This window comes from Prinia subflava, chromosome Z (genome assembly GCF_021018805.1).
Source record: "Prinia subflava isolate CZ2003 ecotype Zambia chromosome Z, Cam_Psub_1.2, whole genome shotgun sequence".
NCBI classification, from domain to species: domain Eukaryota; kingdom Metazoa; phylum Chordata; class Aves; order Passeriformes; family Cisticolidae; genus Prinia; species Prinia subflava.
Window position 1 is genome coordinate 6,398,745 of NC_086283.1, and position 24,682 is coordinate 6,423,426.

General features: G+C 39.5%; 1 protein-coding gene across 1 annotated transcript in view; it reads right to left on the minus strand.

The window, feature by feature from the left end:
• Positions 1 to 2,680: 2,680 nt before the first annotated feature.
• The window catches only part of ENPEP (glutamyl aminopeptidase), a 33,894-nt gene continuing 11,892 nt past the window's right edge, over positions 2,681 to 24,682 (minus strand). Inside the window, exons 4-20 of the mRNA XM_063423460.1 lie at positions 23,553 to 23,673; positions 21,248 to 21,402; positions 20,528 to 20,641; positions 18,778 to 18,912; positions 15,029 to 15,094; positions 13,554 to 13,619; positions 12,142 to 12,293; positions 10,899 to 10,978; positions 9,057 to 9,181; positions 8,883 to 8,938; positions 7,910 to 8,060; positions 7,074 to 7,147; positions 6,869 to 6,970; positions 6,584 to 6,754; positions 4,639 to 4,779; positions 3,768 to 3,846; positions 2,681 to 3,524 (exon numbers count right to left, since the gene is read on the minus strand). Of these exons, the coding sequence (XP_063279530.1) occupies positions 3,378 to 3,524; positions 3,768 to 3,846; positions 4,639 to 4,779; positions 6,584 to 6,754; positions 6,869 to 6,970; positions 7,074 to 7,147; positions 7,910 to 8,060; positions 8,883 to 8,938; positions 9,057 to 9,181; positions 10,899 to 10,978; positions 12,142 to 12,293; positions 13,554 to 13,619; positions 15,029 to 15,094; positions 18,778 to 18,912; positions 20,528 to 20,641; positions 21,248 to 21,402; positions 23,553 to 23,673 (1,935 nt within the window). The 3' untranslated portion in view covers positions 2,681 to 3,377. The remainder of the gene's footprint in view (positions 3,525 to 3,767; positions 3,847 to 4,638; positions 4,780 to 6,583; positions 6,755 to 6,868; positions 6,971 to 7,073; positions 7,148 to 7,909; positions 8,061 to 8,882; positions 8,939 to 9,056; positions 9,182 to 10,898; positions 10,979 to 12,141; positions 12,294 to 13,553; positions 13,620 to 15,028; positions 15,095 to 18,777; positions 18,913 to 20,527; positions 20,642 to 21,247; positions 21,403 to 23,552; positions 23,674 to 24,682) is intronic.

Sequence of the window (24,682 nt, forward strand, 5' to 3'; positions counted from 1 at the left end):
CCACTCAAGATCAGTGTAGAAATCCAGCTAACCCTTCTGTAACATCAGAAGTGTCCAAGGACTGGTCAAAACTCTCTCTGATCCAGTGTGGCTCAGGCACAGAGCTGCAATTGGTTGCAACTTCCTGAACAAAATGAGAATCAAATGACAGGTGGCAATTGCTTGGTTCACTCTTTAAAATCTCCTTCTCTCCCCCATTCACCCAAGACCATGAGCTCAGTAGTTGTTCAGGCTTGTCCTTGGCTTCTCTTTCTCTCTGTACTTCAGTGATATGTTTCTCTTCTCTCTCTGAACTTTTTTATTCTTTCTACTACAGTGCTACACAATGCTAAAAATAAGTGTCTTGTCTGAAACAGTGGTATTGGCTGTGTGATTCAGATGAAGGCTGCTTTTGCAGTAGATTTCCAGCATCACAGAAAATTTTCATTATTTCCTATGTTTTCCTTGCTGAAAGCCTACTGCTGTAGCCGACAAAGTTGGCCAGCTTGGTCCCACTTGGTGGAAGTAGAGGTTACATTTAACAAGGAATAAAAATATCTTAAAGTAACTTCCTAATCTTTTACCTTTCCCATAATATTCATACTTCTCTTTCTACAGCAACTTGTGGCAGAAATTTATGAACAATAAAATCAGTTCTTTTTGCCAAAATTTCATTAAATTGTCCCTGAAAGGGAAAACAACTGAGACGTGTGCTTGGATATCTTCATATTGGTTTTGCAATGTTGCACAACATGGCCAGCTGAAATTAAAGACCTCCAATCAAAACATACTGTACACAGAAAATTTTTCAGAGATTATTGTACTGTTGATAGTCACAGTGATACAATATTCTGATGGTGTTACTGTGTGATGCTACCAAACCTGTTTGTGACCTTGAAACCAAAAGAGTTTTTGTTTGGCTTCCACTCCTTCAGTTCATCAAAAGTGTAAAATAGTGAAGGTGAGTTGTCATATGTTGTACTGAGCTGGCAGCTGCCCAAGGACCCTCTGATCCCTGTCTGCTGCTGGTAGTTTTGGGTGTGGGCAGCTGCTTCACTTTCACTGTTCTGTGTGTGTGAATCTGAGCAACAAGAAAAATTGGAAGGAATTGCCTGGCCCTTTGCCACATCCTCACCTTGAAAAGCAGCTGGTGTCTCTAGCAAGTTGTAACCACTGTTAGTCAAAATCCTGCCACATTTTGTTTGCAGGAGGCAAATGACTGACATTTTCCTTTGACAAGTCTTGTGTTTTAACCTCAGCTGCATTCTCAGCCTCACACAGCCACTCGCTCACTCCTCAGAGAATTGAGCATATAAACCCAAGAAAACTCATGAGTTGAGATAAAGATAGTTTAATAATTAAAGCAAAAGCTGTGGATGCAAGTTAAGAGCAAGGAATTCCTTCACCACCTCCCATGAGCTGGCAGGTGTTCAGCCATCTCTGTGAAAGCAGAACTCCATCACACATAATGATTACTTGGGAAAACAAACGCCATCACTCTGAATGTCCCTCCCTTCCTTCTTCTCCACTTCATCTCTGTATGCTTAGCATGATGCAGTATGGCACAGAATATCCCATGGGTGAGTTGGAATCAGCTGTCTCAGCTGTGTCCCCTCCCAGTTTATGCACACTCAGTCTCCTTGCTGGTGGGGTGGTGTGAGAGGCAGAAAAGGCCCTGACACAGTAAGCACTGCTCAGTAGCAATGAAAACATCCCTGTTTTATAAACTCTGCTTCCAGTACAAATGAAAAACATAGCCCACACCAGCTACTGTGAAGAAAATTAAGTCTATCCCAGCCAAAACCAGCACAACAGGACAACTGACTTTGTCACCATGTTTGTCTGGGCTTGTCACAACTATTTGCAGGTCTAGAGAGAGGCCCAAAACAGTATCAGGCTTGAATGAAGTGTGGAAGTAGGGTAAAGTGTTTCCATCTGGGACTGTTTAAGTTGTTCTGAAGTCCTCTGTGTTGTACCAAGGCCCAGAGGCAACCACATAGCCTGTACCAAAATTTCTGTACCTTACAGTCGTCTCCTCTTCTCTTTAAATAGCATTGCAGGATGAAGGTGAGAGAAGTGCTTTTCCATGCTTCTGTCCTCTGATCCAACTGCAGAATTTCCTCACAGCTATGCATGAAGTCTCCACGGGCTACTCACTATGAGGTGCTTTGTGATCCTGCTCCCAAGACATATGGATAGACATTGGCTCTAGCTGGTTATGGTCTCTGCTCAGGAGACCAGGGAGAAGGCAAGGAGGTGCTCACATTTGCTGCTTATCCAATGTCAGGACACAACACATGGAGATCTGGGAACTCCAAAGCCCCCCAGTTTCCAGCTTGGGAGAGACAGAATAGCCTTGATGCTTTCTCCAGTGTCACAAGGGCACAGGGACTTGGGACTGAGAATTCTTTCTTTGCTGTCTGTATTCCTGCAATAGACTCAATTGCAGCAGTGGCACGCCTCTGATCCCTCAGGGTGCATTTGCCATTTTTATTGTGTTTTCTTAGAGGAGTTAATAGATTTCTCTCCCCTCAGAAGTTACTGAAGCTATTATCTACAGCACAGCTGAGCTATGCAACAGCTGTTTCTCTATAACCCAGGAAGATTCATCACTCCATTAGAAAGAGACTGAGATTTCATGTAGATTTCTAAATTTTATTTTTCTGTAAGAAAAGAAACAGTAAGTAAAGCATGTCTTTTTTGCAGTAGTGGCTGCCACAAGTTCTCTTTTTTTTTTAAAGTTTAGAAATAAGACAAAAGTAACCAAGACAACCCCTACCCTAAGCTACAGAACCCCAACTAATAACATTGAAAAAGAAATTGATAATATTGATCTCTTGTGTACTGGTAGTTAAACTTCAAAAATCAATTGAAAGGAAAGCTTAACTGGCCTTTCTGTAGTATCAGGAAGCAAACCTAAATTCCAGATGTAGAATTTTTACAGCTATAAATATTAGGAGGATGATTTTCAGACAATGTCAAAACTACATTTTAATCCCCTTTCCTTCAGGAGAAAGCTCCTATGAGGTGCACTTGAGAAGGAATCCCTGAGTGTACTACATATACTTCTGTGCGAACCAAGAAGTAGCTTTGCAGAGTTGTATGCATAAGGAGTGAGACCAGAGTGATCAGCAAGGACTCCAGTTCTGCCATCACTTCTGCTTTGAGTGATTGTAAACCTTTGTCCTGTTTGTTCAGGCAAATTCAGCTCTCAACACATAAAGCTATTTCTGCTAAGCAACTACACAAACATTGCTCTGGCAGTGGTCTCTTGAGTGTTCGTAGAAAAAAACATTAGGTCTTAGTCCCCTAAGGTACCTAGGTGAGAAATCCACATTGCTAAACACCTTTGAAAATCTGAGTGACTGATCTTTTTCACAAAGTAAGACTTTGAAGCCTTACTGTTCTTGTGCTTCCAGCCATGTTTGTATTTCCCCCTTGTTTTCTTTTAGCCATTCAATGTTGCTCTTCACTTGCTCCAGTGTCTGACTTCTGGGTATTTCTCCTGCCCCAGCATCAGGATATTTTTCAAAGAAATTTTTCATCTGGAAAAGAGAAAAAGAATTGATGTGAAGTAAATAATACTGCTATTGGGCAAGCGGCTTTTTACAAAGACATGGTCTGGGGTAATTCTGACTGGAAGAGATCTATATGCTCATGCTAGTACTGGAATAATTTTACAGTTAACTCCTGCTGCTTTAAGCACTTAGAGGACAAAAACTAAGTTTCCTGGCCACAAGATTGTTAAATATATTAACTTAAACCCAAGAGAATTGGTGTCACCATACCTGCCAAAGCTGGAGCTCAGTGTTGAAGTTTTGGGCAATAGTTACTATTCGACCAAGGGTTCTGTCATTTATAGTGAATCTAGAAAAACAATTTAATAAATGATGTTTGATGCAAAATCATAATTATCTGAAGCTTAAACTTCTAATTGTGTTACAATAAAGCAGATAGGCTCAATTTCAACATCTTCGGAAACAGTTGAAAAATAGCACCCCTACATAATATCTGAGGTGTTCTTAAATATGTTTACTTATGGAGTGATCTCTTATGTGGAATGGTTCTTTTTTTAAGTAATTACAGATTGTCTCAGGGTGGAAGTTAGAAACACTGCTGCTCGGCAATACAAAAACTGTCCAGTTCACAGCTCTAGGCTTGCAGGTGTGCTTTCCTTCTGTGCCCTCACCAAGCACTTAGAAAGGAGATGGAAGGAGAGGGAAGTCACTCAGATACTGAGGACAAAATCTAAAAGGTTTGCTATTACTTCTGCTCATCTGTATGTATGCTCCTTGCTGTTACCTTTAGAATAAAATTTTAAAAAAAAAAATTATTCTCTGTCTTTATGGTATGAAATAAGTTGCAAGAGTGGAGACTTGATTCACTAATTTCCTTGCAATAATCAGATTTCTGTGGCCTCGGTAAAACTTTCTCTCCTTGATTACCATTTACTGGTAGTGATCGTTTAGGGAAAGAATGGTTTTCAAGTTATCAACAAAATATTTTTCCACAGCAAATGCATACAATTGTGTTGAATAAGTTTTCAGTTTTCATTTTGCAAAGGCCAATGATTATAACTGTACAATGAAAACACAGAAAAACATGGCATGTAACAAGATTTACAGGTGAATGTAGTTTCCCATGAGTTCATTAGAGTACCTGTCAACTAAGTACTGCCAGTTCAGTCGTATCCAGTCCCAGGCCATTGTTTTCCCATAGGTGTTATATGAGATATATCTCAGGACCGTGAACACATCTTGGCTTTTGATGAGGCTGGTGTTGTATATGTAATTTAGATACCTAAGGGAAATGCCATAGGAATCGATGAGAGCCATTTCCAAACAGGTATATTATTTTATTCCTACAGAATTTTAAAGATAAAGTACACAGATGTAAAATGTAACTGTTTCAAGAGATAATTATACTGAAAGAAATCTTAGTTAGGAATCTCTTTAACAAAGTAGGTAGAGTTTATGTCTCTACTTGAAAATAGCCAAACCCCATTATTATTCCTATATTTTAATGCAGTGGAGAAAACAAGACTGGATCAGTTAGTAGTTCAGCCTGTTCAGCTAAGCACCAAAAAAATTAATAGTCCAGACTTTAAAGAAATAACAGGGACCATGAGTCCATGCACAGGTGGCTTGCTCACATGGACATCTGTGCTGTTTGTTTGGAAACTTTTATCCATACAAAATTAAAATTCATTTTGGCAGAGCATGCCTGCAAGTGCTGTAGTTATACTTCCAGTTATAGCACAGATGGTTTTGACTGATGGGGTGAAACACACATGTTTGCAGGGAGATGAGTTGCATGGTCATGGATTCACAGCAGCAGCTGCAGAACACCCTTTCAAGCTGTTGTGTCTCAGGATTAAGGATTGTCTTCTTTTTGCCTATATGTAATAGACGATTTTGTTCAATCTGTTTGCTCTTCCCTCGTTGCTTGTTTATTTTAATAGTAAATTAAGAGACAAGCTTTCCCTGCTTTAGGAGGGATTTTTTATTTTCTGCAAATATAGGCTGATCTAACGAATTAATTCATGTCTTAATCATGTCAGCTATTAGCTATTTAATGGCTTTAGATTATGGCTGTTGTGGTCACAAGAATTTAGGAATGCTGCTGCTTCCTACCATTATTTCAATTACTCTAACTCTTATATTTACTCTTTCTGAATCTTCTATACTTCCTTGTTTCACCCCCTTTAAACTTGGAACTCTTTCAAGCAGAGGCTGCTCCATGTTATGATATTTAGATAGGGGTCCAATACAGTGGTGAATGGCCCTGGTGTAGATTTTTGGTTGCATGTGTGCTACATGATACAGCAACTCACAAAGTTATCAGATAAACCTAAAGTAGCTGGTGTGCCTGTGCAGGACGACAGCCTGGTGAGATACTTGCCCAGCCTGACAGTGTGCTGGACCAGTCTGAGGCAGTATCCAGACTCCTCATCATTGCCATGGCAGCATGAATTCAACATTTTTGGTTCTAGCTTAAGTGCTTCTGCACAGCATCTCAGAGAGCGAGTTAGAGAGCACAGCATCTCATTGCGAGTTCACGTGTATGCCTTCATAGGACTGTTAATAACAATTGCTCAAGGCTGCTTGCCTAATTTTAGCTAGTTAGAAGGTAGACATCTAGGCTAAGCAAACTAGAGCCAATGGAGGGTGACTGACAACATCCAAAAGCAATTCTTTCCATTGACTTTAAGCCCCTTTCCTAGTCTGGGATAAGAAGTGCTTTGTAGGTCTGGCCTCTCTTCGCTGATTAAAGAGGAAATGGATGACTGATTTACTCCCAATGCTTAACTATTAAGCAACTGAAATTGCACAGGATGAATGCGTTGTTGGAAGAGCTGAACGTTGTTGATTGTGTGCAGCAACTACCATGTCTTCAATATCTTTCTACTAAAAGGGCAAGGCTTTTTTCCTGCTGTAGTACAATCTCAGAGAGGCATGATAGATAACTGGTCTTGAAAATGTGTTGCATTCCTCATGCTGTAATCTGACCAAAATTACAACACAGAAGAGAGGAAGAGGGGAATAAACAAACAGCAACCAATTGTTTCTGTAGGAAGACAGAAATATCTCTGTGTTTAAATTACCTGTCCAAAAGGGTGATGTTCCTCACTGATGCCAGGCCATACAGCAGCTTTTCTTTTTCTTGGGCTAATGAAGTTTCTTGGTATTTCCTGAACATGTAATTCCATGATGTCTCATTGCCTGAGTTCTGCATCCCATAGCGATATACTGTGAGTCGGAGATTTGCAGCAATACTAAAATAAAGAAACAGTACTTTTTAAAAATATTCTTCCCCCTTTCCTACTTGAGGTCAGTGACCCAGTCACATGCTGTGTTCTTCACAAACCACAAAAGATGTGAGCACTCACATTTCTCCTTGTAACCATCTATTGAAGAGTTCAGAAGCGTTGTGCAAAGATGCTGTGTCATTCATACTGCAGGCAAAGTCTAGAACAGATGCACGAAGAAGCCTTGGAAAGAGAGAGAGAGAGAGGGAGAGAGATATTTTCCTACTGCTAACTATTCTTTGAATGCATCAATAACATGAGAAGGAAAAAATAAAGATTCTCTCACCTCTGCAAATGGTTTCCAGAGTCTTCCCAGCGCAGTTGATCCACTGTTGGTTTTACCAGATTGCTGAAATATCTCTGAGATAGAAAAAGGATATTGCTTAAATGTGTAGAGTTCTTTAAATAATAATATATTTAATTTCATTGTTTATTTTCCTTATTGTTGTCTCAGAACTAGCATCTCTTGAATGAAAAGTAACATGAACATCACCATCAGGCACACACAATCTTTCCAAATTCCCACAGCATGCCAAGTCTGAATGCTTGCAATACTGATAGGACAAAGCCAACCTGCTTCTCTCCAACCTTGTCTGTGCTCCCAGAGGAAGGCTGGGGTACAGCAAGGACACACTGCCACAATTGCTTTCCAGAGATGATGGAGAGTTTAGGACATACTTACTTCAGTGATCATTAAATCAAGTTCAGTATTTTAGGTCAACTAACAGACCTACTCACTGCCACATATAGATATAGCCATCCTTGGTGCTGAGGAAAGGTGTTTGAGATTTTGCTGCCCTATACATACTTCTTTATTGAATGCAGGACAACCTTGACTAATAAATACCTGTAACATGCCTTATGGTGACAGATTATGAGAATAATTAGCATAATTTCTTTTTTCCAAGTGCATGATCCTGAATGCAGAATCCAAGTAATTCGGGTACCACTACTAAACAGTGTTTAGAGGGGGGTTTTTTAAGAGAACAGTAATGAAAAGTTAATGTTAATAGTTCAGCAACACTGAAAATCACTTGAACTTCAGTATTATTCTTGTTAGAGACTCTGAATTATCAGATTCAGTGGTCCCAAGCTGGATTGGCTTTTATTTTGCTTCATCACCTGAAACCGGGGATAGAGATCTTTATCATCTTCAAGCATGTTTGCAAGGTAAGTTACAGCTGATATAGCTCTATGCCAAGGTAAATACTCTCTTTCGCTTCTTAGGTATTTTGTGAGTTCCAGGGGAACAGAGTAATTCACAAGTCCAGGTCTGTGGAAGGAGAAAAACATAACCTCTGTTATTTTAATGAATTTGAAAAACTTGTTTCTTCAAAGATATTAGATTTACTATTTACTTTATAAGGCCTGAAATAGTAAAGTTTGTGAGGGAGAAAGTAGTTGGGAATGTAACTTGGAAGGTGTTTTCTGAAGGGATAACCAAGGATCACTGTTGATCAATGCCTAACCATAGGAGTTAGTGCCATTGTGAGATGATTGTTTCGTGCAGAAGCCCATTGTGCCTAGAAGTGGGCAGCCCTTAACTGGCTACATTAATATCACAAAAAAGAAATTGCTGGTTGGAGACATCCTGAAAGGCTGAGGTGACTTAGACTTAGAGGCTGTTACAGATCATCAAAAATTTATCTGTGTCTTCATGGCTGGGCACAAGATCTAGAAGTTTCCAATCAAGCTTCTAAACAAACTGCTAGCACAGGTGGTAGCTACTCAATGCCTTGGTGTGCATTATAGGCATGCCTCTGCTTTCCTGGATACCTAACTTCTTCTGGAGTGCTTCTATTATTGTTAGTTATATAAAGAAAACACCCCTTTCCTTGACCTGTGCAATTAAAGCCTGCTTTTTTCTTGCCATGGTATTGAAAGGGAGCATTTCTCTTGATTGCAATGGTAATGCAAGTTGACAATGCATCCCTTTTGGAGGACAAGATAAAACAACAAAGAATTAAAGCTCGTACCAAAGTCAGAAAATTTCTTTCAACCACCTGAGTTGCGTGAATTGCAATTATTAGGTCACCCTGGACAGTAACAGAAAGTGTAAAACTTGCATTGAAATCTCTGCAGAGAATTAGTTTACCTTGCTAAAGAAAAAGCATCATCCAAAATCCCTGCACGATCAGCAGTTGAAAAATTCTGTATGAAAAGAGGAAAAGAGGGATCAAGAATATACAGATTATTTGCAGAAAAACCCCAGCCTCTACAGATCTCTTATAAGAGACCCACCAGACAGGTTAGACATTACAACACTCACTGTGTGGTTTTGGAGCAGAAGACTGCTTAACTTGACCCAGTTTTGACTATCATAATTCACCCGAAAGAATCCAATGTGGTCTGGATTCACGTTCAGAAAAGTATCAGAAGATTGTATTGTAATTCCTACAAAGCAAACAAACAGTGATGAGTTTGTGCACCTTATATCATGCAGAACTCACTGGAGATTCCTTGACTACACAAGCATTATTTGGTTTTAATGGATATCAAAATAAGGTCCGACTCTTAATTTAATTTATTTCTTTATTTATTTCTAAATGGCTCTGAGTAAACATGAGTTACTACAGATTTTGATGAATGCCAGCACTCATCTTAGAACAATGAATTGTGGTAAGTACTTGGGCTAGCTAGTTTGTTAAATTTGAAATGGAGAACATTGTGAGTAGGGTGAGGATGGTGATATTTAGTGTCACTGTAAGAAGTAAAAAATTGCAAAGAAGCAGTTCTTTCAAGTACATATTTTTAAATGCTTTTCATCCTCATGTGCATGATCAAAGTTCTCATATTTTATCCTGCATTAGCTTCGTTTTTCAGTTTATTTCAACTAACTTTAAATTTTCTTTCCTGTACTCTTCGATTTTATTTTTGTAGCTATTGAAAAAGGATATACAAAATAGGCTGAGACTTTATGCAAGTGCCCATGTTTAAGGATTTTCCCATTTAAAATGAATACTTGAAAAATGTTCCTTTCTCAGAAGCTTGGCCTGGTCCAGTTGTTGATGCTACTTATGAAAATTTTTCTATTCCTATTGAAAACAATGGTCTTCAATCTCTGGTTTGAGGGTGGCTGTAGTTAAAAGCACGCTTCTGTTTGGGTGATACATACAAAGCATTTCTAAAGGGATTTTCCCTACAGTTGGTGTTTGCCCCACAAGACAGAAATTTCGTGTCTGTAGAAGTAGACACCCAATCAATATTTTGCAAGCTTTGTGAAGTTAATAGCCCCTTGCAGCCCTCATATCATGTGGAAATCAGAGAAAGAAAATTTCTTTGTGTTAACTTCTGGCTTGTATCATGACACAACATATTTTTCTGTTTGCTTTTTGCATGGATACTAAAAGCAACCAGGTTTAAAAAAAAAAACAACCAACAAAACAAAACCAAGAACAAACAAACAAACCTCAAAAAAAAAAAAAAGACCAAAAAAACCAACAGAAAAAAAGACAAATTGCATTTAAAATAAGTAACAAACAAGTACAAGAAAAGATCAGCCAAAAGTCAATGGAATGTAATTTAAAATCTGCAAAAAGTCAGTAATTTTTTCCCACATTTTTGTCCACTGGAGGTGTAGAAGAAGAAATTCGGATTTGACTGCATAATAGAAGAATGATTTAAAAAAAAAAAAAAAAAAAAAAAAAAAAAGGTAAGAATTTTCTCGGTTCTGAAATCAACATTAGAAAAGGTGGTTAATCATTTGTGGTTCTTTTTCTTTAATTGAGCTCAAGTTGGCAGTTTATCATGCCACAGAAACATTCATCAGCCTCTCACTTCTCCTCTTTTCTTGGACTGGACAATGGCCATATCTAAGCCAAATTGATTTTAGAGCATTATAATTAAGAGTATGCATAGATATTTCCTTGAATAAGACTGTAAACAGATGCTTAAGCACTATACTGAAACTGAACATAAATTGACATGATTGTATAGGGGAAATTGTAATCTTATCACTGAAATTACTAGTAACTGCAATAGAACCAAGCGGTGTGCTAGATCCCAGATCTGAAAACTGGAAAGTAAGAAAGTTCATTCTGTGCTCTTTTTTTTTGTAAATAATATTGAAAAGTTTTATACATTCATTATCCTTGAAAGAGAAGACATTTACCTCTAGAATCTGATGCATTGTAGAAGGCATAATCTGATGAATTACCAATCTTCCATTTGACTGGTATATTCCATTTATAACTGAAATTATTTAATGGGAAAGAAAATCAAATTACATTTAATGCCAAATGGTAAAAAACCCGCTCCAATATGTCTTGGTTGGTTTGTTTATTTTAATGCTTACATATTGTTTTATTAAGCTGACTTGTGCTTATGAACATATACATTTACTAAATAATATGTCAGGCAATATTCTAGCAGGATACAAAGCAATTAATTTAGTAAAAGATATGTCAATATGTCAATAATTGGTGTCAGTGTTAATATTGATGTGCCTAGGGCTTTGTGCAGATGCTAGTTAATCTTTGCAATGCTGACTTGAAATAAATGGTTAAGTATTAAAAAAGTTTTTTTTACAGACTGAAAAAATGAAAGAGTTTAAGCAACCACTTAGATACAGTTAATAGGACCTCTTGCCTTTTCCAGCCTATTTTTCTTCTCCAAGACAACCCTAATTCCTTAATCATAAAACACTGGGAGCAAATGCGACCTTAACTCTTGCTCCTCAGCTCCTTGTATGCCTTTATTGGGTAGGTGCATGCCCAGGGCAAAGATGAGAAATTTGGGCAGGAATGGAGCCACGGCACAGCCTGACCAAGACTGGGACCAGACAATCAGGGACGTGGGACAGCAGAGCATGCTCTGAACATAACGTCAGCCACCTGCATAGGGCTGCTAAAATTTTTGAGCCTTTTTGGGCAGTCATCTGCTGTTTCATATTAGTATTTTGTAGTTCAACCCAGGGAGTTTCCCCCTTGGTGACAAATGCTATGGGAAAATACATGTCATTATAACTCTGGGTTAAGTAAATGGTCACTTCCAGAAAATAAAAAAATTAAGATTATTATATCTCCTTCTGCCTCCAGGAAGAGAGATTTATGGTTTTGTATCTCCCAAACAAAATATCTTAACAGATTGATACACTTCTAGTTTTACTAGTTCTTTTATGGAGCTTACTACAATGGAATTTAGAGAGGTATTGTGTTTCCCAACAGAAAACCAGTATAGGTTTTTGGGGTTTTGTTTGTTTATTTGTGGTTTTTGTTTGTTTGGGGGTTTTTGTTAGTTTGGAGGTTTTTTTGTTTTGGTTTATTTTTTTCACTTGTTTTTGTAAATGTATTTAATGAGGTACATTTTACTTAGTTTCTACCTGGTTTGAGTCAACATTTGCAGTAGGAACTTACCCAAGATCAGAAGGAGGATGAGAAGCATTTGCATTGGGATCCAAAAGAAAACGTTCCTGTGTGAATACTGAATTATCTCCCATCACCAAAACAGGGTAGCCCATCTGCCTAGTCCATGTGTCCATGACTTCCTTCACAGGTTTATTACTTGCCTATGAATGATGGAAGAAGTTTGCAGTGAAAATGGAAATTCAGTCTTAAGAGGAAAGAAAGTATCTCTGGTATTAAGAAAAAGAAGAGCAGAAAGGGGCAGAGGAAGGAGCAAAAACAGAACAAAAAATTCCTCCATTAAATCCATTTATGGTGCCTGTCATTGAAAAAAGAAATTATTTGGAAACTTGAACACCCACAGAAGAAATGAGAAATGTGTAGGCACGAGACTGGCTAGTAACATGGACAAGAAACACTGAGGAACCTTTGAGGCCCCTTGCATGTTCTAAGATCTCTCCTTTTATTTTCTGTCAGAAAAACTGAACAGGACAGAAAGGGCACAGGGGGATTTTTAAAGCCAGAAGCCTCTTTGCAGTGTGTGCTGTTTTGAGTCTGAAAGAAGAGCCAGTATTAACCACCAGCAGCTGCACCAATGTAAAATTTGATTCATTCTGTGAACCCTGAACCTCTGTCATAGGAACAGGAGCTGGAGAAAGCTGTCACTACCTCCCCAGCATGCCACCTGTGAGAGAGGCAAGCTGGAGTCACTTCTAATGTTTCCTTCTCCAGATTTGGTAGATGATGTGAAGATGCAAAGCACTAGAGAGAGAAAGGAGGAAGTTCTGCTGAGTAGGAAGAAGTCTAGGACCAAGGAGAAGACCGGAACTAGAAACAAGACACAAAAGCACAATTTAGGCTGTGTGCATGTCCACAGGGCTGGGAGAAAAGGAAATAATAGCAGGAAAGAATTTGGCAGTATGCAAGTGTAATGGGGGGTAATGAGATACATGGAAAAAATAGTCCAGTCTCAAGAAACAGGAAAGATCAGAAAATGGCAGCACAGATGATGACCCAACAGGGACCCAGAAGCTAGAGAGGGAGGTAAGCATCAAAATTACTTGGGAATTGATACTACTGAGAGCTTTCAAACACTTAAATCTGGATAGAGAAAAGAGACATAACGGGGTGCATGTGTATGGTGGATGAGAGGTGTTTTCTCACATGAAATGAGTTTGAGTTGCAGGGAGAATATTTCAGTAGCAGGCTGTTTGTTAGCAAGGCCTCCTTCTTGATCTTTATTCCACTCCCACAGCCTTATGAAAAAAAAAAAAAGGAAAAAGAGAAGTATACTGGGAGGCTACCTAGCTTGTGATCTCTCATTGACAGAAGAGCTACAGAATATTAGAATTTTGAGAAACTGAATTCAGTTGGTGAGATTTGAAACATTTATTAGCAAGGGTTTGGGCGGATACAAAACATACCTCTTCCAGAGCTTCCCAAAATTGTTGTGTCTTGGCATTCTGGAAACGGTGTTTCTTCAAATAAGCCTAGAGAGAGATGGAAGACTGTGAAAATACTACCAGTGTTTCTTCTTTGCCTATGAAAACAATACACATGTTCAGCTGTACAGGAATACAGAGAGTATGTGTGGATACTCTCAGTTGCACAGAGTATCCACACATGGGTGGTAGTATTGTGAGTGGGAGATTAAATGGATCAGTATTCAGCTGATGAAATTCCTTTGCTGTCCACTGCATCTAGTTAACACCAAAAGTCAGCGTTTTCCAGAGTGACTTGTTAGTGAGAAACAAATTCGTATTTGAAGAGCTCTTTGTGTTTTGTTTAAATTGACACCATTATACCCTGTTGCAAATTTCTGACTAATGTAAGAGGCTGTTTAGAAAGTGGAAGATATTTCATAAGGTTTCACTACCTGAGGACTCAGAGTGGAAGTAGGAAAGTCAAGCCACCTCTAAGCTTTGATCAAAACGATTTTTACAAGGAGTAATGGTGTTCAGCGAAGAGTTTGCAACGCCTGAACCTTTCTCCTATCCTGTGTCTTCCCTGGCTGCTCGGCGGGTGTTTCCCTACACTGTCACCTGCTCCTTGTGGTGTTCTGTCAGTAGATGGTGCTGTTTGTTTCGCTATTCGCCACAGCTGCCTATGTTAGTGCTCTTGAAGGCTCTGAGCAGAAGGGTTAGGCTCTTGGGGACAAGGTGGCTGTATTTTCCCCATCTTGAGTAACTCTTCTGATTGAATATACGAAAAGAGAAGTACAGGAAAATACAACTATCTTGTAGCAGCCCATAAATGTGCTCTTCATGAGAGAGGGAAGTAAGAACAAAAGTGGTAAGCCTGCGCTGTAACTTGTTACCAACATCTGTTCAGAATAAAGGACAGACAACCTTTCTCCTTCTGGGACAGCTCCTTTCTCCCATTTTGTCATTTTGTAGCACCAGTCTTTTCCTTCACAAGAAAGGACTATGAACTGTACAATATATCCCTTTTCTTCTCCCTGTTATCTTGACTTTCTAGGGCTGGGTGTCCCTGCATCAGGGCATGGATGACCTTATGCCTCTTAGTGTGTCCCTACATAGCAGCCTTGTGTAGGTTGAAGGATGCTGGCCATAGGAAGCTGCAGACACACTTCACAGTGGAATGAGAGAATCCCAGCTGACAACAGGATAACAGTGGGGTAGAGGAGGTTTTTCCATTAACAGCTGTCAGGAATTTAGGTCTTCACTGTCCAGCTATCAAATCTTTATGCAGCTCACATTTCTGCTTCTGTGGAAGCATGGAACTTCTTCCTCTACATGTTGTCCACTCAGTACTGAAATGCACTAAGTGGTTTTGCTACCAATACCAGGATCTCTGATATTCACTTCTTGAATAACGGCTTTGCTACTGTCACATGAAGATGGGTGGTATGTCTGGCAGGTTTTGGTGCCACCTTTACCTGACAGCCTTTCCGGAAGAGCTCTGGTGTAATCCAGTCTTGAATCATTCTGAGGATTGATGCACCCTGAGGACAAAGGGAAAGGGGAGAAGGTCAATCCATACTGCTCTAACACTGATTTCCATTCATCTAAAAGGCAACACAGGAATGAGTATTTTATAAGGCAAAAATAGAAATCCTCCATCAGACGAAGGAAGTGGTTTTTCTACTTTCTTTGTGGGATGGCACGCCTACCTAGTGGAGCTTAAATCTGGATGTGAGAGTAAGTCTTTAGTTGTGATCAGAGACTTATTTCTATGTTCAGCTCCTCAGCCCTGCTGCTGCAGATTACTGTCCTGCCACTCTACCAGTCTGTGTGAGCAGGGCTCTCTGTTTCTTGTTGAACAGGACAGGGTTGAGGGCAGCTGGGGATTACCTGTCAGGGGAGCAGCTTGAGAGAGGCAGATGAAACGCAACAGGAAGGGAACTCTAAAAATGCTGCAAGTCTGGGGCTTTACAGGTTGAGTATACCATCTCAAAATAAGGAATGAGATTTGCAGAGGACTAGTGTAAGAGCTCTGGCCTCTGAAGCAGGGTAGAATTGGGACCACAGAAGTTACTAGCTTGGGTGTCACAGAAAAATCCAAACAATTGCGACTTTGAAAGAAGAAAGAAACCAGAGAAAGACAGGAGGGAGAAATAGAAGAGCCATGTGGAACAAAGAACAGAGTGTACACAAAATGATGAAGGAAAAAAAAAAAAGGAGTGCAAACTCAATCTAAGATGTGGAATACAGTTTTAGGATTAGCATGTTTTCATTTTCTGAACTAAATCAAGGGGCAGTTGAAAGCCTAATGCTATGAATGGTTTAAAAATCCAGTTGTCCCATAAAAACAAGAATATTATCTGAATTCTCAGTGAATCCTGTTTCCTCTATGTGTTTGAGAATAATGACTAGAGGAGTCATGGCAGAGGGACTGTTTGAACAGACATGCCTTAAACTGCTTTCCAGGCTATTGTTGGAGAGTCAAGGTGGTCAGCAGATGACTATTTTCCAATACAGAATTCTGATGTGTTTGCCATGGAATATGATAAAACCAGTTCCGTACCTTTAGAACAATATACATTAGTGGTAATCATAAGGCTGTCTAATGATCAACAGTAATCATAAGGCCATGAGTATGCACTAAAACCTCAGTTCCTCAGCTTTGTCTCTCAGTAGCTTCTTATCTGGTATCACCTCTCATAAACCATCCTCTCCCATCTATACTATAAGCCAAAGTAGAAATACACACTTAGACATGTGTTTGGTAACAGTGGAGATTTCTTTTGCTGTAAATTGTAATATATAGTTAGTCACTTTCACCTTCTATTATTGTTTTTCAGTCTCTTCCCCTCTCTCTTGTCATTACTCTGTAGTCCATGATGGAATGTACTTGAGAAAAACTCATCCTAACAAAATTAGAGGAAGGCCAGTGTTTTAATAACTTTCCTTTCTTACAACTATTTGGGGAGGCTCAGGAAAGTGACCTTAATTTGACTAGCTGACGTTCTCTGATATCAGGACAGGGATATAAGGGGGAGTCTTTTATCAACACCCACATGATTTCATAGTAATTGCCAAGTATGTGACAAGATTTTTTTTTTGTGGCAGAAATGTGGAAGATGAATCCTAAACTTCTGTAGCTGGGAAGTTCCAAAAATGTGGGGGTCCAAGAGCAAATTTCTAACAGATCTTATTTCAAAAAACATCACTGTTACTTCAATAAAACCTTTCAAAATAAGAGAGAGAATTAAACTGGGAAAGAGATGAGATGCAAATGCTGTTAAAAAGCAGATGAAAACAAATATGTACATTAATTGCTTACTCACCAGCTCTACTCTAGTAGAGCTTTCCTAGGCATATAATGCCCTACCAATCACACAGCAGTTAGAGGATCTCACAAAGAATACGCTGCAATGATTCCATAGACCCTTAGGCAATTCATTAGGGTCTTAGGATTGGATAAGCTCTCTGGTTGTTCTGACTAACAGAGAGCACTTCAAATTATGCTTTATTTGTTTAGTAATGAATATTATCATGAGAAGATTGTTTTTAAATTAAAAATGCAAAAGAGAAGCCAAAATAAAGCCAAAAAGAAACAAGCTAATTTTGTCACGCATTTATATATAAATACCAACAGTAATTTGAGCTAAATCTACGCAAAGACTTTCTCTTTCAAGCCAAATTATAACCCAAGCCAAATTATATCCCAAGCAAACTGTTCCCAAACAATGCACAAGTCCTCAAGTGTTTTTGCTTAAAAAAATGAGTTCATGTAGCAATTATCTAGGCACAAAGAGATGAGTAAAAGCTAGGATTTCTTTTCTTCATTGTTTTTACAGACCCTGCAAAAGTATGTCTCTTGCTTAGCTCACCACTAAAATACATTTTGATCCAGAGTATTTGATTAAGTTCTGTATATTTCGTGACTTTTGTTAGTTTTATTTAAAAACAGTGTTACACAATGCAGGTTTTTACGTGGTTTATGGTTTGACTGTGAGGCATTTATGATGCAGTAAATACTGGTTGTATTGTTGGATAGAGGATTTAACAATTGAAAACAGAAAACTGATGGAAATGGATGGATCAAGTCTAGCTAATAAGAGCAGTATCTATGGTTAGAGACTGTAGCAGAGCTAAATTCAATGCAATATATACTTTATGTTTAGTTGACAGTGGGAGCTTGGAGGGAGAGCAACAAGCAGTATTTAATAATGGTGGATTTTGTGTGTTAAGTAGAAGCGTGTTATGACATCAGATCAGGAACAATGACAGACTCATACAAGAAGCTGCCAATAAAAATATGGTGTATCAGGTTCAGAAGCAGCATGGGAGATGGCTGGTTGAGTAGAGGAGTGACAGGGTTGTTTTCTTCTGTGCTTCTTTGGGCTTGTCTCTTGATGCACTGCAGAAAACAACTGGAGGGAACAGTGTGGTTGGGGCCCTTGAGTCAAGAGACTCTCTGGTTAGATACGGGGGACACCTGCTTTGTTACATGTCTAAGGCTTGTCTGGGGACAAAGTGGCTTTGGCTACATCTGATATGGAGGGAGATGAGCTGGCCTCAGCCCCCTAGGCTGGGTCTTCAAAGAGGTGATCCTCAGCACAGCTGCTGGTGTCCCGCACGCTCTGGACCTCACAACACTTTCCCACAAGCACTGAGCTCTGGGGTGCCACCCACCACAGCAAGTACTACTAGAGGCTGAGGGCTCCCGAAGGCCTCTGTGTGCCCTGTTCACAGCAGTGTTTGGATGACTCCTGCATTCCAGTGTCTCTCTGCTCAGGCAGACCCAAGGTATTCTTCCAGCTAGCTCCTTAGGGACTCTTTATAGGCACAGGTCTTCACTGCCGCTGACTGGGATGGGATGAGCAAAAATCTTGTCAAACTTAATGGAGTGAGGTGTGCTTAGTACCTGGTTTATTCTAATTTTAAACCCAACACTCTAGTGGCAGAGGCTGGTGACACTGCTTTGCCTTCATCACTGCATGCTGTGAGCAGGCCTGTGTGGTGCGCAGTGCTGACAAGGCTCTGGCTGCACTGCTCCTCTCCCAGCTGCTTTTAACTGCATCATCACTGACAGCAGTTGGGAATGTCCCAGAACAAAGACCTGCACAGACACAGCTCAGGGGAAATTCGGAGTCCTGATTAGGAGCGCCTCTGACTTTTATGTCCTCTCCAAAGTTGCTGCTTCCTTTGCATCCAAAGACACAACAGGCGGACATCTTACCTTACTGTAGGATATCCCATCAAACACAGAGGTGATTTCAGCTGGAGATGACACACTGACTACAATTGGGTGGGAAGACAGTAAAGAGTCATCCTTCAGTACAGGAAGCACATCCTCTATTAAAACCTGTTCAAGCTGAGCAAGAGAAGACATCATTAGGATAGAAACAAAGGCAGGAGCATATGCCTACTTCTCAGATGAGTAGACTGAACTTCAACTTCTCTAGGCAATTTGAAATAGAACGAAATTTCAAGCCCTCTAAAGAAGGACTTGCCAACACTTGCTTTACGTCTGAGAGGGGAGGGATACAATTTCTCCTTAACTAAGATAATATGCCTTTTGCAGATCCTGTTTTCGTCTGTGTATCATAACACAGATGCACCCATCCTTCCCTCCCTTGTCCCCAGTAGGCAAAAAGAGTGGCCTGTGTTACCAATTTCAGAAGTGACAATATTTACAAAGCACTGTGGTCTCCTCTTGCAAAAGAGGAGCTGGGCAGGAAGAGAGGGAGAGAAGAAGGAGGCAGCATTCCCCATCCCATCCCAAATGTTTATAACATTTTTTTACATTGATTTGAATTTTTTAAAAACTATTAAGTAGCCAGCAGTCAAAATCCTCTTATTTCCTAATCAATATTGACAAAAAAAGACTAAAATTCAATTTAGCTTTCCTCTTCTAATACTCACTAGGATAACATTGAAATGTCTAAGATCTTAGATGAACATAGTATCTAGATAAAAAAGGTCTTTTAAAATTTAAATTCAATAATTAGAATTTTTCTTACATAGTTAGGACCACAGATCTACTTTAAATGTAAAAGTGATCCAGGAAATGATTTTGTTCTTAGCCTCTCCATAGGGAGAGAGGCAGGGAAAGCAGCAAGTACGTACTGCCTGCTTCTAAAGCCACTAGGCTCAGGAGATAGTAGATTTCAACAGGTTCAACCTATACAAAACCTACTCTGCTCCCTTCCACTGGCATATGTGGTGTGTGTTTGAGCACCCAGAACCTCATGGGGAAAATATGCATGCTATGTTCCATCACATCTGTTTGGGAGGGGAGGAAGGAAGGAGCCAGAAAACTCCTTTTATTCACAGAGTATAACACATATTTAAGGCTAGCTTCTTTGCAACACCCTTAAAGCATCTGGAGTTGGCACAGTTAGCACTTCAGCTATCTACTGTCACTACCTATTTTTACACTGTACAGAATAGAGGTTGTCTGAGTTGGAGCGTTTGAAATGACACTTACAATGCTGGCAGAAGCTGAATGGGAATCGAGTATTTTCCTTGATAATAGCCCAAGCTGTGGAGACAGGCCCAGCTTCCCAACACTTACCAGATCAAATAACAATCCCAAGTCCCATGAAGACAGTACAGCCCAACTAAATAAATACAGGAATATCTCCATCTTTCAGAGTCAGACCTTTAAGCAATCCTGCAAAACTGTTAAGGCTCTGTCCAGAACCCACCTAGGTGTTATTTGGCATTATAACTAAACGCTTGTCTCACTTGTTGAAAAAGAATGACTCTTCCCTGCAGACTAAAACTTCATAAAGTTTACTTGGACTAGTTTCAGACCATAACATAGGTAGGTGAAAAACTCAAACCAACTTTTTCTTTATGTTGCACAACACTGTGTTAGTTTTCTATAAATATACTTTAAGTCTTCATCATACTTGTCTAAATTTTACTCCCTCCAAAATGCTCCTCCCAGCCCTGCCAACCCACCACAAGGCAGAAATAGTTACCATTTGCCAATCTGGTTCTGCTTCATCTGCTCCCAGGAACTCAAAATAACTGGCAAATCCTTCATTTAACCACAAGTCATCCCACCAGTCCATGGTTACAATATTTCCAAACCACTACAATTATAAACATAAAGATGTAGGTTTAGATAAATAGTACGTGTACGTTTCAGTATCTCACATCTGCATATAGAGCATTCATTTGCTTACTTTTTTCCTGCTGCTAGATGAAAATTATCATAATTCTGGGGTTTGAATAGGAATGAAGACTTTGCCTTGTGTTAAAACATCACTTTTATTATAAAATTACATATTACTCAGGAGATTGCTAATGATTCATGTGCCACTGAAAATATTTTTAGTTTCTTCCTCTTGAATTGATGATTTCTGCTTTTAAGGATATGTTTTCAGCCTCCACAGTGTATGTCCCTGTTTGCCTGCCCAAAAGAGACATCTGCACACGTAAATTAGTTGCTCTAAGACATTTTAGACAGAATTTCATAAACTGGCTGGCAGTCTGGGTCCAAACATCTAACTTCCTGAGAACAATTCCAAGGCAGTAGTCATGGTATTTTGAAGCTCTAATGGGGACATATTTTGCCATCAGATTTTGAGCACATGTAGAAGATCCTGAGATGAAATTAATGACAGTATTTGCAAGATTAAAATGTTGTGACTATATATTTGAAACACTCTAAAAGTGACTCAAGTCATAAAACACACCTGATGAACAAGCTCATGGGCTATCACAGCAGCTACTCTCTGTTTGTTGGATGTGGCTGACTCCTCAGGATCATACAGCAGGTTTGTTTCTCTGTATGTAATCAGCCCCCAGTTCTCCATAGCACCTGTTCCAAAATCTGGAATAGCTATTTTATCTGCATTAAAAGAAGGAGACAACGATTACCACTGTAGCTTTTAAATCAATTAGCTTGTCCTCTCTCTGAGTATTTACAGTCTGTTTTGCTTACCATTTCTGATTCTGGCTTACTAGTGTAGACTGTGGGGGTATGATCTGTGTTCAAGAACAGAATTGGCCTAAAGCAGCTGATGGCAAGTGCCCTGGCTCTGCTGAGATTAACTGAGGTAGGATCAGTTGCACTTGCTGAGGATCTGTCCTGGGAGGTGATGCTATGCCATCTCCTGGGAACGTGCATATCATACATTACTTAATTTTGGCTCCAGAAATTAATATTATTGTCTGGGGATGTGCTGTAGGCAGTAAACCTTCTGAAACTATTTGTAGAATAATGAGGCATGACATTGTTTGTCACACTGTTGTATTAAAAATATTATTGACATGTTAACTGAAGTAAATCCCCCATGCAGTGAACAACATCTGCTTCTATGCCTGGCAATTTGTGGAGGTCACTCATTTATGGTCAGTAATCAATATAGGTTTAAATGAGAATTGCAGATGCAATTGAACTGGCATTTTCTTCTGCAAATAATGACCACAGGCTTTCTATGTGGGTTAGTGAAAAAGTACAGATGGATTTAAAACTGAATAGAATGAAAACCCCTTATCCCACTCCAACAGAAGATAGGAATTACTTATTTTAAATTAAACAACTTGATTACAGAATCAAAGCTGATAGTTTGGCAAGGGCTTCAATGACAGTCAAAATGAGGCTACAAGGAGAGAGGTAATGCCAGAAACCATAAATCAATGTGAAATACAATATTTAAACACACCATTATGCAGAAACATATCTGATTCATCAGGTTTGACCTGGATAACTTCTAATAATGAGGGAACATCATGGCAAGTCAAGGTTAGTGATCCAACAAATAGACATTCTGGGAAAAACAGTATAGAATTTGCAAAAGTATCTATCCTGTGACACTGCTGACCTGAAGATACCAGTCCATTCTGTCACACAGACAGACCTTTATCCAGATGCTGCCATGGCAAAGTCATCAGCTTTCATGACAGTGGAAGTTTGAATATAAAGCACAGGTGAGATATAGTACCTATTATTACCGGGGACCAATGTGTGAAAGAACAACATATTGTACTGGTTTCCCTAATCCTATTGTCATTGAAATGCGAACATATTTATGGTAAACTCAGGTGCTGTTTTGAAAGTAGGAGGTAAAAGGCTTTTTGTTAAAGTAATATACATTAGCCTGATAGGTACAGGTACAAATATCCAACAAAAGGTTTGCACAGCCATTATTAATTGTCTTCAAGTTTTGGGGGGCTTTCCCCCCTATATCGTCTTGAGTTGTTTGCAGCTAGTATTTTTCCATCCTTTTAAGTTCATGAATCTAACTGAATTACCTCGTTGAAGGTCTTAGGAGAGAGAATTTCCAAAACTCTCATTGTATTCTTATCTTGATTATTGTGCATGTTTCACTGCATGAATCAGATCCAGAGTCCAGATATTCCAAACTAAAGAATGCCCAAATGCACTACCTTCTCTTTGCTTGTTTTGTAACCATGGGCAAAATTTGAGAGTGTGCCCGCTTTTATTTAGTCCCAGATCTTTATTTAGCCCAGCAGTAGAAACTAGAAATTATATGCTGGACCACATTCATCTTTGTAAGAAGTGGATACACATCCACTTTGCAGGTTAATAAATAATATGGCACACTTTCTGGCAGTTTACATCTTCACTTATCTCACTGCTTTTTGTCCAGAAGGTATCACATGGAAGTGGTACATATTTTTCTGAAACTTCTGGCTCTGTTTTAACTCATGATGGTCCTTTGCTGATGACATCAATGCTTGCCTTGATTTTCCACAAGACACTTTAAAATAAACATGCCAGGACCTGTTCTTCAGTTCAGCAAACTGAACTGTGAGAAGTGGTAACTAAACAGTAACTGAGACCAACTCATCCATCATGACATTTAAAAACATCTTGAACTACACTGGTAGAGTTTTAAAACATCCTGACATAACATCAGCAGTTAGTAACCAAATGCTTTTAGGCTGCTTTCCATCAAAGTACAGAGATCTATAGGAGAAACATAACTATGACACTGTATTAAGAAAATGAAAAATATAAACGTTAATAATCACCCAGTTTTGGAAGAGAGTAGCTCAAATTAAAGTACTTTTCAAAGAAGTCGAATACAATTTTTGTTACATTTGCTGCATATTCTGCCGTGTGTATTTGCTGTGGCTGGGCGTAGACTCTCAGCTGTAAAATACAGAGAGACAATTAGAAAAGTTTTCAGTTAAAAGGAATCAGGTGTCCAACACTGAAAAGGCATTTAGCACACATATCAGTAACACTGCAGGTTTTCTCTGAGACTAGCCTGAGCACCAAATTCTGTTCCCTATCACATTTATTCAACAAAGTTTTTCAAGTGTTGTACATAAGAGAGACCAAGTCAATATGTGCACACTTTCCACTGTTTGTCTGAATTGTAATGCTGGCAATACCCATGTCCAGAAGCTCACAGTGGCCAAGCCTGGATTGCACACCAGCCCCTACTTCCCCATGGCCTGGTTTTCTCAAGAAGGAAACCTGGGCAAGCACAGTCAGAAGGAATCCACTTGTTCTGAGCAGTTCACTGATCTTGACTGATCCCATCAATGAAATGTGTCAGAAGCCCATAGCATCTTATTTTAAACTTCTTCATATCTTTCCTACATACTACCACCACAGTTTCTTCTTGTTCTTGTATGTTTGAAGATTTCACTAAAGACAGTGCATTTACTTGATCTGTGACCCTTCCCAGACATGCTGGCCTGTGCAGGTTGAGTGGCTGTTGGACCAGGACCTTGGGCCACACAGCCACTCGGTCACAGCTTTGGTGCCTTCTGGGCTGCCCCAGGATATCATAAGCAAAAATCAGTTCTCTCTCTTATAACCAGGCAGGTCTGGGAAACTGGCATGTTTGGTGGCCCTGTACTTGATGGGTGACCATTTCTGTGCTCCTCCTGTATGTATGAATGCGAAAAATGACGTGTTGAAGGTTGGCCTTTATATCCCTGAAACCTGGGACTGCTTTGGCTATTGCTGCCAAGCAGTAGGAAACAAGCTCTGGAGGACTAGAATCTTTATGGCACTCATGCCAATGATGAGGAGGCCTGCAACTTGAAAAAAATTTTTGAGGAGTTATCTTCACATTATGAAGACAAAGTTTGAGTTCAGAATTCATGGAGCCTTTTGGGGATCTTTTCCTCAAACTTTGTCCCAAAGC